General features: G+C 38.1%; 1 protein-coding gene across 1 annotated transcript; it reads left to right on the forward strand.

Annotated features, from left to right (window-relative positions):
- The first annotated feature begins 7,159 nt into the window (after positions 1-7,159).
- Positions 7,160-18,288, forward strand: LOC105385912 (zinc transporter ZIP10). The gene is made up of 4 exons (XM_038120820.2): positions 7,160-7,626; positions 13,495-13,636; positions 16,353-16,547; positions 16,784-18,288. The coding sequence occupies exons 1-4, from the start codon at positions 7,384-7,386 to the stop codon at positions 17,716-17,718; spliced, it is 1,515 nt and encodes a 504-aa protein (XP_037976748.2). The 5' UTR covers positions 7,160-7,383; the 3' UTR covers positions 17,719-18,288.
- Positions 18,289-19,137: the final 849 nt, after the last annotated feature.

Below are 19,137 nucleotides of genomic sequence, written 5' to 3' on the forward strand. Positions count from 1 at the left end.
TTTGATAGTGCCCAAGCGTCGACCTATGGATATCGTACGTATCGGACCGAACGGTTTTGTATTAATATATGGAGAAACGGCATCGGCAATGCCGATGAAGTGGACGCACTAGAGTGAATTTCTATACAATGAATCTAGTCTACGAAGCACTCTGCAAAGTCTGCATGTTCCATCACTCTCGTACTCTAGCTAGATAATCATGACACATTGGGACGAGTAAGCCAGCAAGACTGAAGAGAGCTAATACATGTGGTATAAATGTGGCATGAACGGTGCCGACAGCATGCATATCATTCTTCGGACTTCAGGTAATCAGCTAACATCCATTCGTCTTGAGTGCAGCCGTTGGGTGTGTAGATTGTGGAGATAAGTCGAAGATAAGGTGCAAATAACATTTTTCTAGTCCGTCAAAAGTAAATAGGTAACTACTTAGGTAGGAGTCATGCTTGCCTTCTTTTAGCATCTGCAAACAATCCTAGTTTCATTGATCCCAAGAAATCTATTAGGATTATTTACTACAAAAATGTGTATCGTGGGCATCGTGGCCTTAGACAAGTAGCCGGTATAGGCTGATTGGGTAAGACTGGGGTCAGAATATTGCTAGCTGATGATGATTAGTATGCAGCCTAATGCTATAGATAGGTACTATGAGGTACCTATGAGGTTTGCGATTGTGACTAAGTTCCCAACAAACATTTTACCCTCAGTTACAGCTATTTTTATAACTTTAACCTGTATAACTGTGTTATAATTATCTCAGTTCTAACATAAAGCGATAAAGATGAGTTAAAAAATGAAATTAGTGTTAACAGCAGGTTTAAGTGTTAAAATGGTATTAGTCAAAGCAATTATAATTAAGATGTTATAGGTTTAAACTGTTTCTAGAACCTAAAGCTATACAAAAGTGCTCACTGACACCTGTTAACACTTATGGTTGTTAAGTGGTTTCCTTTAATACTCATATAAATCTTTAGGTGTCATATTGACTTTAGGCTGCAGGAATTGGTTATAAAAGAGATTTTGTCAAGAGTGCAGTAAGACAAGATTCTTACAGTGTTGGAAAACTCAACAATGCAGTTTTAATCTTTAAGGTTAACTTAACTTACGCTTATTGCGTTAGGCAAGTAGACTGTAAAAGTAACGGTGTTAAGCAAGAGTGTGCGGATCGACTAAGACTGCATAATACCCTTGGCTAAGGGTGTTCTATTTCAAAAAGTGTAATAGATGACTTAGGTGAGTCTATATGTCTTAAATGTAAGTTCGCCATTTGCATTGGCGACCTAACCTATAAATTGCTGGGATAAACAATATTTTGCTTTAAAATACTTACTTATTTATGTGAATTTTGTTATTCCAGTCATGCCAATCGATTTATGAAACTAATGGACATACAGCAAGGATACAATAAAATACAAAATTGAGTCGTCTATTTTATATTTACTTATGTTTCATTTGAAATCCTTAATAAATTCGGAGCGCATAAAAATTGAGGTGGAAAATATGGTATACATTACAGTAAAATTACAATGGCATATTATTTTCAATTCACAAAACATGTTAAGTCATGTTAATATATTATATTTACTGTTATTTAGTATTAATCAATACTGTCACTCTAATACTGTCGCGTATGATTACTGTTGACACTATTATTTTCAAAGACATAGAACTTGTATGGTAAAAGTGTATTCGAAGAACGGTAACATACTCACTTAACCCTTTTTTACCAAACAAATAAGAGTCAGGGAGTCAAATAACCATTCTACAACTACAACTATACCGACAAAAGTTCTAGCTGAGAGTGATTAAACGCTCTTCAATAGTAACTTTAGCACTTCAATGACACCGTACTACAGGCTTTCTATAACTTAAACACTTCAATGACACCGTTTTACAGACTTTCTAAAGCCTTTACTCTCAAAATCGTGGGCCTCTTTCGTGGTTATAAGTGAGTTAGAGCACTCTCCTACACCCTTATACAGCTATGTCTTAACACTTTAATTTTCGAATGGAACCATTATACAAGTTATATGAGAGTTTTTTTAACGCTACGGTGTTAGTTGGGTTATCATTAAGTCTCGTGACTGGTGGGATTTGAAACACAATCCAACGATTGGCAGTCGAGATAAAGGCCTCATAAACTGAATGATTTATAGGTAAGTACAAAATTTGCCAACCATTTTGAATGTATTTATTTGCCTTAGTTTTCATATCAGATTATTAATTTCAACCATGACATTGACTCAAGTTCTTTATCGGGGCTGGGTGCATTACCTTAGAAGACAAGTACTTAGGTATATAAATATTTATCGTAAGCTTCGATATTTTCCTACTCTTGAGTTAGAGCATTTTTACACTTCAAATATAGGTACACAAGAGGTACACCTACCTACCTACTTAAACCATCAATAATTGATTAATTGATAACCCAAGTATTTTATTATCCAATATACAAAATATTACGTATTATGCTATATATAAGTACAGTTAACTATATAGTTACTTCTTTCAGTCATATCAACACAAATTATATTTCTGAGTTACGGAACCGAGACATCCCTACTGTGTACCTACACATTTTGCACAGTATGAAATCGTTTATTTTTTCGACGTAGAATATTAGAATTACTTGTCAAAAGTCATAATATTACTCTACCACCATTTCACAAGGAAATAATAATAAGCTTGAATCAACCCTTTAAAAGAATATTCAACTTACTCTCCCTCGCCAAAGACACTCCACTAAAGCGTTAAGTATTACTTATGTACGTACCTGTGGTACTACAGTCTATAGCTGGATGGTAAATAAATCGACTAACAGAAAGATTTATCACCTTCGGACTGTAATTGAATCACTTACAGATTGTGACAGGTAAACACTCATAGAGAGTACACTTATAACATAGAAGGCTATAGTTTTTATTGGGAAACGTGATTGTTGTTATCTTAGCCTCGACGGCGACGGTCACTTTCTAATTAGATACTTATATCAGGTATTTAATTCTTTTCCTAGTAAAAAAAATAGGAAATAATTTGCCTAAGTACACTTTATAGGCTGTAGCGGTAAACATTCTAAAAGTAAGGCATCGGTAAATGATTCATTCTTATGGAAGGTACTGTCAGTCGGCCACTCTTACCCTTGCTCATGGAAGTAATAACTTCTTCCTAATAGTACCTACTTCCTACAACATACAGTGCCACAAACTTATCTGTTCCGGTGAGAGCTCACGTAAATGTCTAATATTTCTTAATTCTTTAAGATGTTATGTTTTCCCGTAATGGTAATTTACCCTTGCGGTTTTAATAAACCCATCTAATCTATATCAATATACATATAATTTATTAGTAAATAATGAGATATGGACCAATTTAGTGAACTGTCACCGGAACAGATAAGTTTGTCGCACTCTACTTATTACTTCCATAGTCTTACCACAAACACACACGTAAATCAGATAAAGAGCTTTAGAGCTGTCAAACGCCTGATGCATTAGATAAACAAAGCGTCATTCATCTGTTAACCTGGCTTAAACCCCACGCTATCGTCGTGTATGAGGTAAAAAACCATACCTAGTACCTAAGCCAAAAGTAGGTAAATCTGTAAGTAATTCTAGCAAAATTATTAAAATAAAAATTAGCACAACTGAAATATTATTCTGAAACGACCAGCATCCTTGCTTGCACCTTGCTACGCGGCCTACGCGCCTTCGTAGCGCTACGTACTAAACCGTAGTGGGGGTCCGAATATTTCGGTTTGTTAAGGCTTATTCACACACTGATTAGTGCGAGTGTTTAGTAGACGTAAGTACTTATTTATACATTGCTAGGCTCGTTGTATGTATAGATAATTGTATATAGTATTTGCAAAACTTTTGAATCTGCCATAAGTACCTACATAGGTACTCTTCTTTAGTTTCGTCACAAAAAAATTCCACAGTGTCCGCACTTGTTTTACGAACGGCTCAACTACTTAGTTAAACACATTACTTAGGTACTGCGTAAATAAACAAGCACTGGCATTTACAATTCATGTAATGTGATATTAGAAAAACAAAGCAAAGCGGATTCGTGGGCTAAAATTATTTTATAAAGCTAATTGCTAATTCCACGTGCAGACCCATCACACGTGAATTGATTCATTAAATTTATCGCGAAATGTGAACTCTTATTATATATACATATATACCATACCTAGTAGGTACCTACTTCCTAGCTTACAATACGCAGCAACGATCCTTCCTAATCCCAATCAAATAAACTTCAGTAACGCTGAAATGTTTGTAGGTAAGTACTTAGTTTTATTTGATTTTAATGTATAAAATTATAAATTAACTTAGGGCCGGTTTTTCAATGCCAGGATAAAACGTCAGATAACTATCTAACGAATAATTTTATTTGGCTGTTTATCGGCCTGGTAGTGATTTATTCCATAGATAACTATCTTACCGATTTTTCTATTTGAACTCAGGAGATATGAAACAAGTATATGCAGACACTAGTGCTAAAGCAGGACAGACTACTATTTCAATTGTCAGTGTCAACTATCACTGTCAAGCAAAGAGCAATCAAGCCACAAGCCTCACTGACTGTTTGGTTTGGTTGTTTTGATTTTGGTATTTAAATTTGTTATTTTTGAATCACAATGGTTTCACAAAAAAGAGAGCGTTTAGCGAATTTTAATAATGCTGAAGTTACTGTGTAGTGAGTTTGGTAGATAAATTCAAACATGTCATAGAAAATAAAAAGACCGATACTGCAACAAATAAAGATAAGGACACTGCATGGAAGAAAATTGAGTTTTCTTTTAACTCCAGTGGTATAACCACAAGTGTCCGCTCATGGAAAACCCTTAAGTTAAAGTACGAGGGCATCAAAAAAACAATGAAGAAGAAGTTTTCCCTGCAAAGGCAGGAGATGTACAAAACTGGAGGTGGGCCCTCAAATGCACCATCCATTTATCGATGTATAAGAAAAGGTGTTAGGCATTTGCTCCAACATTACCATTCAACATATCCTTAATTTAGAATTAACAAATAAAAACTGAAAGAAATAATTATAACACCTATGTATTTTATTATCAAGTACTGGATGGTTTCTCTCTTTTCTCCTCAGCCTATAGCAGTTCAATACTGGACATTGAAGATCATCCCGCCAAGCCGGAGGGATGTCTTAGATACTTACATATAGCATAGGTTACCTACTTATCGTAAAATGAAAAACTATATGCACCTTAATATTTTTTTATGAAGGAAGTGCTGCTACATTCCTGTTTTATAAAATTAATGATTCAAAATAAATCAACATAATGTTTCTAGTCTGGTGCCTTTCGGCGATGAAATTCTTTTGCATCCCCCATACTAAAATGATCAGGCCTCGTTTTGACGACTGTGACTTTCCTTTCAAATTGATTAATATATTCGTTCATTACTGCCTCTTCTTCGATCGCCAAATCATCAATATCATCGAAAATATCCATTGAAAAGGATGATTATTCTCTGCGCTCGTATAGTTTAGAATTGGTATAAGTATAAACACAAAAAAGTACTTTCTTAATAACCTCAAATGTCAAACAATGTCAAATTATCAATCGAATAAGCACTATCTGGCGGCCCAAGCAGCAGATAGATTTATTCTCCAGGTAACTGAGTTATTGGACGAATAAGTTCTATCTGACGATTGAAAAATTGAATATTTCGCTATCTGTCGAATAAACGCTATCTGTCCGTCTATCTGAGCATTGAAAAATCGGCCCTTAATATAAGTTTAATATAGGAATGTGCAATGTGCAAAAGGTGCAATGTGCAAAACTAAGCTAATGAAACCCTTAAGTACTTACCTAAATAATTACCTGCAGCAATGCACCTCTGACTACCCCGCAAGGGAGTACATTAGTACAAGGCGTGAGTGTGTGTCTTTTTTTTTTTAATTACCTACCTTCAGACTGCCTGCTGCAGTGTGGTTAGTGTGGGTACAATACACTGTGACAAAGGCAGACAGGATGAGGAAGAGGCCGTGACTCATTGAATCAAATTCAATGTCACATAGCCTGTCTAATTCGCACTGTATACAATGCTGTAAATAAAAGGGGTAAGGCATAGCGTATACACATATATGTACTTTTAACAGGGAGGTACAGTTCTCCCATATTAATAATGCACATGCAAATCTTCGCAAACTGTCGTATTCCCGGAAACACCCGAATCATTGAATCGTAAAAGCACTTGCATTTTGATCCTTGTTCGAAAGAAATAGTAGTCAATATCATGTGACACATAATCGAAAACAATTTGGGCGGTCGGTGGCTGTCACCGATCAGTCAAAGGTCTCAAGGTCAAGATCAGTATTACTTTTGTGGAATTATAAAGAGCTGCAATTACACATCGTTCTTGTTATTTTTTTCAAATGTGAATTTAATTTCAACTTTAATTATTTTTGACGACGCCATATTATGAGGCACATTTAAGAATAAAATATACGTCACATTGATAGACTTCACTTAGCCAATAAAGCCACACCCAAAAGACCAAGTTGTAATTGTTATTGTAATTGTGAATGATCAGCGCTGTAAATACTTTTGAACTGAGATTTTAATGTAAACCTGTGTTTTAAATCCATATTTCTTCTTCTAACATAAACCTTGTGTTATTCAAACCTTATTTCATCCATATTAACACCAGCTTGAGCAAGACATTTGAAAAGTACTGTAACATTTTCGAAGTAAATTTTTATATTATGACAATATTATGAATTATCGACTCAAATTTCGTTACTGATAAATCAATATCTCTTTTAGCACCAAACACATAAATCTAAAAAAAAATGCATGAAGAAAATGCACTTAACCACTCTAAATACATATCTAAATACATGGCGTTCGGAAATACGACCGTTGCCGAACAATGGCGAAGATTTCTATGCGCATTATCAATTTTGGGGAACTGTACTCAAATATCACATTCCTAACCACAAAATTTTCCTCGGCGAAATCATAAGGATTAGTTTACACTGCTCTCCGTATTGCAAAACAATAGTGAAGCGGAGGAGTGAGCAGCGGGCGGCGGCCCCGAGTCTGGCCCTCCGTGACTGATTGAATGATCGTCGCTGTTGAATGACCAGTCCGCCGTCACCGCACTACCCACCCGTCTGTCACTACGCAAAAACACATTATAACACCAGTCGGCGTTATAGCGGCTACCAGACAGACACCGGTGAAAGTGCGCTCACGCTCAGACGCACACCTGCCTTCCAGTGACTCGCGCGTATTCACAACACATTAGTAAATGCGAATCCAAAATAAACAAAACAAACGCGTAGTGGCTGATGCGTGTGCGCACGACGTCGTGTTATCACAAGCAGTGAGAGTCGAGCCGCGCTGATAGTGTGATGTGTCAGTCGGTGAGCAGTCCCGTGAGCATGTGGGCAGCGTGCGCGGCGCTGGCGGCGTGCTGCGCGCTGGCGGCGGCGGCGGGGGCGCCCTCGCTGCTGCGCGCGCCCCCGCTGCAGCCCCCGGCCGTCGCCGCCGTCGCCCCCGACCCCGAGCTCCTCAACAACACGCTGCCGGCCGAGGAGTTCTTCATCAACCAGATATTCGACAAGTACGGATACAAGGGAATCATCACTTTCGAAGTAAGTCATCTCTCTCATCGATATTTTTATGTGACTTAGTTAAAGAAGTACTTAAGTATTTATTTTATCACCATGTTACGTTACCGTATTAAAATGCTCGAAGAAAGTTACTTAGTTACACGTATATCTACTTATGTACGCGAATGGCTTGTCACTTTCTACACCAAAGAATTCAATAAAGTTAATATTGATTAAGTATAGACGTACATTCTTATGTTTTAGTAGCTAGTAGGTAAGTACCTAAAGATCTGGGTGTAAAAGCGTTATTAAAGTTCTGAAAGATTAATAGCCAAGTACTCGCATACTTATTTACTTAAGATATATACCTACTTAATGTTTTTTCGGTAAATTTAGCTTGGTTTACAAGTATAAAAAATAAAAATAAGAATTGTATAATCAGCACTACCCAAGTATCACCATTAAAAACAAACAACAACTTTACTTATAAACACCTTTCTCTATTTCGTAAACGGAAGTTCATCGAACTAATCTAATAGTGCCGCTAAATAAATAGATAAATACATGCCTACTTAGATAAGTATACCTACTAAGGGCCGATTTTTCAATGCCAGGATAAAAGGTCAAATAACTATCTAGCGAATAATTTTATTTGGCTGTTTATCGGCTTGGTAGATGCTAAACCATTTTTCAATTGTGATTTATTCCATAGGTAACTATCTTACCGATTTTTCTACTTGAACTCTGGAAAGGTGAAACAAGTATATGTAGACATAGACACCAAGTGCTAAAGCAGGACAGACTACTATTTTGATTGTCAGAGTCAACTGTCACTGTCAAGCCACAAGCCTCACTGACTGTTTTGTTTAGTTGTTTATTGGGTTGTTTCAATTTTGGTATTTATATTTGATATTTTTGGATCGCAATGGAATCACAAAAAAGAGAGCGTTGGGCGAATTTTAATATTAATGAAGTTACTGTGTTAGTGAGTGGTAGATAAATTTTATTCAAACATGTCATAGAAAATAAAAAGACCGATGCAGCAACAAATAATAATTTTCTTTCTGCATGGAAGAAAATTGAGTTTCTTTTAACTCCAGTGGTATAACCAGTCCGCTCATTGAAAATCCTTTAATTTAAGTACGAGGGCATCAAAAAAACAATGAAGAAGAAGTCGTAAGAAGAAGTCTTCCCTGCAAAGGCAGGAGATGTACAAAACTGGAGCTGGGCCCTCAAATGCTCCTTCATTTAACGATGTAGAAGAAAAGGTGTTAGGCATTTGCTCCAACATTAGCATTCAACGTATCCTTAATTTAAATTTAATGAATAAAAACTGAAAGAAATAACACCTATGTTTTATTATCAAGTACTGGATGGTTTCTCTCTTTTCTCCTCAGCCTATAGCCGTCCACTACTGGACATAGAAGATCATGCCGCCAAGCAGGAGGGATGTCTTAGATACTTAGGTATATGTAGCATAGGTTACCTACTTATCATAAAATGAAAAACTATAATGTACCTTAATATTTTATTATGAAGGAAGTGCTACTACATTCCTCTTTTTTTAAAAATTAATGCTTGAAAATAAATCAACATAATGTTTGTAGTCTGGCGCCTTTCGGCGATGAAATTCTTTTGCATCCCACATGCTGTAATGATCAGGCCTCGTTTTGACGACTCTGACTTTCCTTTCAACAGGATTAATACATTCGTTCATTACCTACTACCTCTTTTTCGATCGCCAAATCATCAATATCATCGAAAATATCCATTGAAAAGACGATTATTCTCTGCGCTTGTATAGTTTAGAATTGGTATAAACACAAAAAAGAACTTACTTAATAACCTCAAATGTCAAATTATCAATCGAATAAGCACTATCTGGCGGCTCAAGCAGCAGATAGATTTATTCTCCAGTTAACTGAGTTAATGGACGAATAAGTTCTATCTGACGGTTGAAAAATTCAATATTTCGCTATCTGTCGAATAAACGCTATCTGGTTGTCTATCTGAGCATTGAAAAATCGGCCCTAAAGTAAATAAAAAAATATCATTACCTATCAAAGTTTATTTTCTGTTTGCTATCTGTCAATATTGGCTTCACTGTTTGTCGGATTATCTAATGATAAATTGATAAATAAGTACGTTCCACCCAATAAATTAGGCTAATTTTATTTTAACTACTAGCTGATAATGTTTGTGCTGGCAAATATAAACGTTTTATTAAGTAACTAGCTTGTCAGTCAATTAATTAGGTAGGTAACTAGTTCAGTTAAATGATTAGAAGAGTTACTACACTCACGGGCAATGAAAAGGTTCCACTGAGAAAAGCACCAAATTACTTCCAAACGGAAGGGTAGCTTAATGCCGTCTTCTGCAACATTGAAGTGCATTTAACAGAGCATCAGGAAATTGTTCGAATTTTTTATGAAATCTTTGAAAAAATTGGAGTCGCTTGTTGTTGGAATTTTGTGAGTGGAACTTTTTTATTGCCCGGCAGTGTAGTTACTATATAATATCGTCCCATGTCACTTATATATATTTAAAAAATCGTATGGAGCCGTGTTATTAGAAGGTTTCAGGCAGGTTTCGTTTCGATCCTTAGTCCGGACTTGGTTGTTGAGTTGAACCTTGGACCCCAGAGATGGCATATAAGCTCGCCTTCTACGTGGGATAAGCAATGCACATCCCACAAACCCAAGTGTAGTGTGTGTTAATATTTATCTCTTAGGTACTTATTCTATGATTTATTATGTATCGTGCTCAATCGTGCCTATAATTTCGTTGTCTACGGGTGTCAGTCTGTTTTTATTGTTATGAGGTACTTACCTAATTAGTTTAACGGAGTTACATGGCCTAATTTTATTCTTCTAATCTGTTTATTTTCCATAACAATAAACCCGAAGTTTTGCAGCTCACCTCGCTTTGAATGACTAACAGATAAAATAATAAGTAAGTATAGTTTACATTACAGCAACAGACATGTTATTTTACAACTATAATCACATATCTCGCAATGATGGGGGACTTGTCTGAATTAGACCCTTCAGTTTGCTAGGAATGATATAAATTTATAAAATTGAAACAAAGACGAGCCCTCCACTGCCCACGCCAACGCCAGTAATGTTATTAGATAGTTACGTCTACAAGATTCAAAAATAGCGGCTAGGTATAAGATGCCACAGCTTTAAGATAGTTACGAAAAAATTAAAAAAAAAACTAGACACTCGGTAAACAATAGAGCTGTGTAAAGATAAAGCTGTCTATAATAACATCTTTAGCTTCTATCAATACACCGTGTTAAGTTTTTTGTGATAGATTTAAATAACATCTTTAGCTTCTGTCAATACACCGTGTTAAGTTTTTTGTGTTAGTTTTATAGGTAAACCTGAAGATTATTTAACTACCAACATGATATTGTTATGGTCCCCAATCGATCTGTTTGCATGGTAGGTATGACATGTGTAGAACAAGTTCTACAAATTGTATGTTTTTCACATCACATGTCGCGAGAATGAGTCGTGTCTCTTGTTTGATAACTTTACCCGACGACGCGACGTTGTGAACACTTTTTCATTTTCAATCAGCATATTTCATTAGAAATTCACGCTTTATAATGAATGTTGGATTTAGTTAAGTATAGTTAAGATAAATTATATAAGTAAGTAGTTATATTCCACAATATCGGAAGAGACTAGTACCTACCCACAACACAGGGTGTCCTAGTGTGGGGCTAGAGTTTTTTTTTAAAGTTGTCTAGTACATATATTCAAATAAATATTTCATTTGATTTCATTCTACCGACACTGATGATGATGAAACAGCATTACTTAGATACAGATAATAGAATATTTTACTACACCCAATTTACTTATTATTTTATAAGGATTACTTATGGAACTAATTTTATTTATCTGAAATAAACTTATAACTAAGTAAGTACTTCATTTCGAAGTATAAGTAATACTTCTTTTTAATTTTAATTTCATAAAAAAGTCAGAAAACAAAGTGCTGGTTGGATGGTATCTTCTAATACTCAATAAGTACTTACCGCTGCTACCTATAATAGCTACCTGAAAATTCATTGTCTTTGTTGCCAACATACTTACATGTTGTATTCCGAGGATAGGGGGAGATAATTAATTGAATTACCTATAGGCGGTAGTGTAAAATAAGAAGAACCTTACATAATTTGTATATACTATCGCCTACTGATATTTTACGAGTACATAGCAATATGCTTGGTACCTAGATCCCTTTCACCCTCATAAAAGGCGGAAAAACGGTATACACGTACCTAATACGTTACTTAACCAATAGTTGTATGTATTAGGTATACATATATTTATAAGTACCTACATACTACTATATTGTGTATATACATATAAATATAATAATAATATAAACACTCACACCTTGTACTAATGTAGGTACTCCCTTGCGGGGTAGGCAGAGGTGCATTGCTGCACTCACTTTTCGCCAGTGTTTATGTTAGTCCCAATGTAATAGGGGGCGGGCCTATTGCCATTTTACGGGCACATCCAAGACCCGAGAACAAATATCTGTGTTTAAACAAATATCTGCCCCGGCCGGGAATCGAACCTGGAACCTTCGGCATCGGCACAAGAGTCCAGTGACTCTAATGAATGATGTTGAGAGTTGAGACTACGTTCGTTCTGTCGATTGTTTTTCCTATCACGAGCAATGAACAAGTTCCAGTGACATACTCGTACGTGTAATATGGAATGTCAATGGAAGGTGGATCTTTTTCAATGCACGTGAGTGTAGTAAGTATAGATAGAGCACCAACTTAATTGATTTCTTGGTACACAACTAGCTTTCCGCACTAGCTTTTCAAGAAATGATAGAAAAAGTTTCCTTAAGGGGGCGTCTCCACAGGCAAGGAAATAGCGACGTGTGACACGACACGATACTATCGTGTCGTGTCACACATTTCTATGTATATAAACCTCTCATGTAAGTACGTCAATGCACTACATAATGCAGTAGATAGGTAGATACTTACATACATTTAAATCCGAGCCGTGACCAGAGACCAGTCTGTAATTAATATTCCTTTCAGACGTCCCAAAAGAAATATATTTGCCATTTAAATTGCTAATTTGCTGCTCAAATGTTTATGGAGAATAAACTTTACCGTGTTCGTTCCATGCTTGCTAATCAACTCCTTCAATATTTACAACTGACATCAAGTGGATGCACTATAGCGATATTATCAAAAAATATACTTAGATCTATAAATTACGAGATTTTTATTTTTTATAAGTTTATAAGTGAAATTTTCCTTTATCTATCATAATATGAACGATGATATTTATCTCATTGGTACCTACATGTCAGCGTCAGGATTCGAACTTTTTCTATTTCATTCCATAAGCTAAATTACATTTAGATATTTAATTTATCAACTTTATCTATTGCTACTTATCTACTAGGAAGTCTGTTATTATGACATCTCTAAGTATTTACAATATTTGTTTGTAACCACTGGAATCTTAGATAAGGCGTGTCTTTAGGTAAGTAGGTAGGTACTTAGGTAACAGGTAATATATATTTCATTAGCTGAAATATATATTATATATATACATATATATATATATATAAAATAAACCATTTTGTATGGCCTACGTATCTAATTATAATAACTAGTACCTAAAGATGGAGTAAGAAGAAAGGTCGCGTTTTTACGACGGTACTTATTAAAAACGTTTTGTTTCATCTGTTGTAGTGGATACCTATTAAGTACCTACTTAAGTATATCCATAATCCATATTCCGCCGTGGTTATCAATCTTCTGAACCTGTATTTCAGTAGGCGAGTTTTAGTTTTAGAACTTATCATCACGTTGCGTTCATCCATCATCCCCTTAACGTACTGTATTTTTTCCAGGGCTTCGAGCACCTGCTAGACAACCTGGGTCTGGGCGGGCGCGTGTTCTCGTCCAAGCACGACCTGGCGCTGCACCGCGTCAACGGCACCTTCACGACGCTTCACGACACCATGCACCGCCACAAGAGGTCACCTGCCGAATGTGAGCATTGTTTTATAATAAGTAGCTGTTCCCGCAAGCTTCGCTTTAAAAAGTTTCCCCATGAAAATACCGCGATAAAAAGTAACCTATGTGGTAATCCAGGGTGTTTTCTTACTCCATACCAAATTTCGTTAAAATCGGTTCAGTCGTTTTGACGTGAAGAAGTAACAAACATACACATACTTACAAACTTTTTAATTTATAATATTAGTAGGATATGAGTGGCCATCATTGCTGGTAGCGAGTCTGGTTTGTTCTATGGATCCTCGGCCATCCCTCATAGCCTGAAGACAAAAATCTTCAACCAGTGCGTCCTGCCAGTGATGACGTATGGTGCAGAGACGTGGACACTGATGGTGGGACTGGTCCATCGATTTAAAGTCACTCAGCGTGCAATGGAGAGAGCTAAGCTTGGGGTTTCTCTGATGGATCATATCAGAAATTAACTTGGTGGTTATCCGTCAGAGGATTGAAGTCCAAGCCGCAATGTCGGTAGACATTGCTGTCAAAATATTCAAAAGCTGAAGTGGCAGTGGGCTGATCATATCTGCCGAAGAACCAATAACCGTTGGGGTGGACGAGTTCTCGAGTGGAGACCACGAACTTAGTCGGGTAGCCGGTAGTGGCTGGATGTGGACGGTCGAGGACCGAGTGTTCTGGCGTTCCTTCCGAGAGGCCTGTGTCCAGCAGTGGATGATGATGATGATTGCTAAATTCGGGTAAGTTGAGATTCGTAGTTATTATAGACTTATTAGTTTATTACTTGCCAGTTTTTAAGCCAGGGCTTTGTATGTGTAATCTACAAAATACATAGACAGGTAGGAGCTATATTAATTACCACCAATTCAATTCATGATTAGTTCAAGTACCTAACTACGTGTACAATCTCTTATAAATTCTATTGTTGGTACTTACTTCCGCGTATCTAGGTTTGTCTACCCTTGGCGATCACCGATCACTGATCAAAGACATTGATAGTGAAAGGCGGAAAAATTACAGAAAAATCTCTTACTTTTATTTAACATCTAGATTCCAATTAGTTAGGTTGGAAGTAGATAAGAACCTACCTGTTCAATAGGTACTAACAAAAAAGTAGGAATAAGCTCATTATTTTTACAAAAAAATTGTCACATTGTTCGCACCTGTGTTGGTCAGGCAACTCAGTCACTTCGTGCTATCGTGTCTCGATGGAGCTACAATCACTTTGACAAAAAAATGCACAATAGGTAGCCTACTACTACGTGTTGTCGTTATACTTATCTTGTAGGTGTACTGTACTCACCTCACTTATTTAGTTATTTCCTATTTACGATAAAAAAACCGCCATTTACTTTTTTGGTTTGGCGAATTAGATTTTACCGTTTATAAATTAAACCTACGAAAAACTTTGTTAACTACTTTATATCTTTCTGCGAGACTAGTCATTTCGGTATGATTTAAGTTCGTACGACATTAATTTTGAAGTTCAGCTAAACGATCGTTGATAGTGCTTACAATTTTTTTTTAAAAGAACTATCCTAATTTCAAATAATTCTAGTAAGTATATAGTACCAGGAAATACGTAAAAAATTGTGAAACATACTTCCACACCATTAATAAACTGCCTATGCAAATCCGGTGAGGCAGGTGGCATGCATGATGTTGTGGGTCACTTCTGTAGAAAGCCAATGCAACTTTCCATCAGTGGAAAATAGAAGTTCAAAACTTGTTTCTTTCCTGTTTTAAAAAAAACTTTACTTTACAACTTAATATTTGTTATCGGGGGGTTTTTTGCATAGTATCTGCCCGTAGTATACCCCGGAAACAATAATACAACGGAATTACCTCGTAGTGGTAAATTCTTGGCACTAAACTTGATTCACTAGAGGAGTAGGTAGGTAATGTAGGTATATGATGCTTTGATACGGAAGTCTAGTATTTAACTACCTGCATATACAGGGTGTTGCTCTGGGGGTCGTTGTAAAGCACTATTGGATTGAGACTTTAGAAAGTTGACGGACTTTCTATGGAAGTTGTAAGACTTGTAAGCATATTAATTCCATTCAATTAAAAAAAACACGCTGTGCATTTATCTTCACAAACAATTTCATCTAACTATATCCATATGAGAAACCCGACGATACCTACCTAAGATCCTATGACTACTTGTATATCTACCATAGCGACAATAGCCTATAGCTACAATACAACCGTAACTTCACGGCCACAGAAAATGGCATCAGACCTCTAACGTGATTTACAGAAGGCCTCCTCCTGTTTACATCCAGTCCGCAGTCAGTCAAGGAACGCGAGGTCAATCGCTTTTGTTGATAAGTCCGCGATTATCCTATTAGGGACCGTTCCCGTTGCTCATAAACCAATCCAGAGTAATCCAGACTCCTGACCCCAAACCAAGGCCCATTAATATTCCTGATCCTGACGTCTCATTCACTCAATGAGGATTCATATCGAGGTGGACGTCACAAACTGTATACTTAGGTACTTACTTTAGGTCGAGTGCCTATAGGTACGATTAGGGCGAAGGTCTTTGTAAAGAAACGTTAACTACTTGAAACGTTATTTGAAGGGGCAATCAGTTCTGTCTACTTTTATTTGCTAATATGCTCAAAACATAAAGAGAGCTGCTCTTTTTAAAATTAATTAGCGATCACCTACACAAAATAGTTTTTTTTTTAAATTAATTGTATTTAACCAAACTTTTTATTTCTTGTCTCAGCACCACAAATGCTGATGAAGCCATGCCTGTCTCCGAAAGAGATCCTGGACGTGTACGGCATGAAGACGGAGCCCGGCGTGATCTCCATCCGACCGCACACGTTCCTGGAGATGTGCCCCGCGCTGGTGTACCAGCTCGACCAGCGCTCCTGCTACAAGACCGAGGCGCCACCGCCCAAGACTGAGAGGCATTGGAGTGAGTTACATAACTACTCTGTAGTTATGATTATAACATAGGCTACGAGTATAAAACCCAAATACCAACCTGCAAATGTTTTTAAAACTAAATCGGTAATATTGTCAACAAGATGGAAAACTTCCACAATGGTCATGATTGGTAAATTATATATAGATAGGTACCTAATCAAATATCGATCGTCTTACAGACTATACGTATACCTATGTATAATAGAGGCTTTTGGTTGATTCCAGCGTGGATCTACGCGTCGCTAAGCATCCTGGTGATCAGCGCGACGGGGCTGGCGGGCGTGGCGGTGGTGCCGCTGCTGCAGTCGGCCGCGTTCAGCCACGCGCTGCAGCTACTGGTGGGGCTGGCCGTGGGCACCCTGTGCGGCGACGCGCTGCTGCACCTGCTGCCCCACGCTCTGCGCTCCCACGCCCCCGCCGCCCCCGCCCTCGGCCCCGCCCCCCCGCACGACGACACTGAGCTCGTGCTCAAGTGCAGCATCACCTTCCTCACCATCCTGCTCTTCTACACGGTGGAGGCCGTCATGCAGACCATGAACGGCGGGCACGGGCACTCGCACGGCCCCTCCGCCGAGGAGCTGAAGGCGGAGGCGGAGAAGCGCGTGGAGCCCATCGAGCTCGGCGCCATGATGCCGGGCGCGCCGCCGCCGCCCGCCGCCGCGCCGCGCCCGCTCACCTCCACGGCGCTGATGGTGATCGTGGGCGACGGGCTGCACAACCTCACGGACGGGCTCGCCATCGGCGCGGCGTTCAGCGGCGACCCGGTGACGGGGTTCGCGACGGCGCTGGCCGTGTTCTGCCACGAGCTCCCGCACGAGCTGGGCGACTTCGCCGTGCTGCTGCGCTCCGGCATGAGCATCCGCCGCGCGCTGTACTACAACCTGGTGTCGTCGGTGCTGAGCTTCCTGGGCATGGCGGGCGGCGTGTGGCTGGCGGAGGATCACGAGGCGGCGTCGCAGTGGATCTACGCGGCCACGGCGGGCACGTTCCTGTACATCGCGCTGGCGGACCTGGTGCCGGAGCTGAACGCCAACATCCGCGGCCGCTGGGCGAGCCTGCTGCTGGCCGTGCTCGGCATCCTGCTGGGCGGCGTCATCATGCTCCTCATCGCGCTGCACGAGGACTCCATACAGTACCTGTTCAGAACTGTTGAAGAGTGAACATTCCAAGTGTGTGTTGGTTTCAATGTGATAATTTTTACTGAAGGTTGTTCATGTTCATAATATTATAAGATCGAATTTTATGATGTTTGAAAATAATGATAGCAATATTTAGTTATGTGTACCTTAGGTGTGAGTCCTAATAATTTTGTTTTAATTAATAGATAAGAACTTTCTGTTGTAAGTTGGTTCTAAACTTATAATTATTATTAAATAAGTATTAAGTATCTAAATAGAAAAATAGGTTTTAATTTAAGAAATTATTATTTAAGATATGATGTTATTCCAGAATTTATGAATTGTACAAAAGTTGAATTTCCGTGACTCGGATAATATTCATGAGATTTCATGAGATGAGATTGCATAAGTCTGGCTCGCGTAAGTATAGCTACTTTATCCTGAAAGATCCTGCATGTAATTTTTCAGATAATTAATATCAGTGAGTAAATATAACTTATATTTTTTATTAATTATCATTTTGTACGGTACGGACTGTAAGTAGGTATGTAGCAACCAAAATTCTTATTCATTGTGCTACCTATACTTAAATAAATTATACTATTTTAGTTATGTTAGTATTTCTTTTTTGCTGCATTACTGCACTAACAAAGCATAGACATATAGGTAGAATATAATCTACCGTACCCCCCTTCGTTCGGCTAAGAAACAAAAGAAGGAAATGTTGTTTCAGACTTGGGTGTGCAATGTTTGTGTTATGTTGATGCTGGGCTGCTGGATGAGGTATGTTCAAACTAGGCCAACCTATCTAATAAAACAGTCCCAAATGTTGTCGGTTAAACCAATACTATAGGTAACTACTTAATCGAAATTTGTAGTGGCCTGGGTAGGGTTAGCCGGAGCCAGCATGGAGCATATAAATGGGATACCTTCCTACCTATCAGAATATAAGTACATATAAGTATATTCAAGCTAAAGTGACTGTGTGGGTGATTCTGGCTGATAGGAACTTAGCTACATATCCGGCTCCTGGCCGGATACAGCAGTGGTGGCGAGTGACTCTGCTGGTGACTGGAACCGGATATCCCACTTGCACCTGATAAGCCAAAAAATTATGGGTTACGACCACGTTACGACCATTGTTGTTACGACGTATAGAAGGATCAAGTGATGTTATTGTTCTAATGCTGGTGAAGAGGTCAGAAAAGGTGGTAGGTAGGTATATACACAGACTATTATTCCCTGCCTTTGGATTTGCCTGTCACTGCCATGCCATTGGCATGTCATCCAAATGTCATCTGACGTTCGACGTCAATGTCACGGTCGTTGACTTTCATTTTTGGTTTTATGTGCTAAAAATATTAATTTTAAGGGAAATGCGACATAAATCGCTAAAAATAAGTCAAGGATAAGTCAGTGTTAGACAATACACAAAGGAAGTGAATGTACATTTTCAAGATG

The sequence above is a fragment of the Plutella xylostella genome, chromosome 4 (genome assembly GCF_932276165.1).
Source record: "Plutella xylostella chromosome 4, ilPluXylo3.1, whole genome shotgun sequence".
NCBI classification, from domain to species: domain Eukaryota; kingdom Metazoa; phylum Arthropoda; class Insecta; order Lepidoptera; family Plutellidae; genus Plutella; species Plutella xylostella.

Excerpts from the sequence above, each read along its gene's own strand:
- LOC105385912 (XM_038120820.2), top strand. The coding sequence starts at position 7,384 with ATGTGTCAGTCGGTGAGCAGTCCCGTGAGCATGTGGGCAGCGTGCGCG. Across the intron at positions 7,627-13,494 it reads AGGGAATCATCACTTTCGAA|GGCTTCGAGCACCTGCTAGA; the intron begins GTAAGTCATCTC and ends TATTTTTTCCAG. Across the intron at positions 13,637-16,352 it reads CAAGAGGTCACCTGCCGAAT|CACCACAAATGCTGATGAAG; the intron begins GTGAGCATTGTT and ends TTCTTGTCTCAG.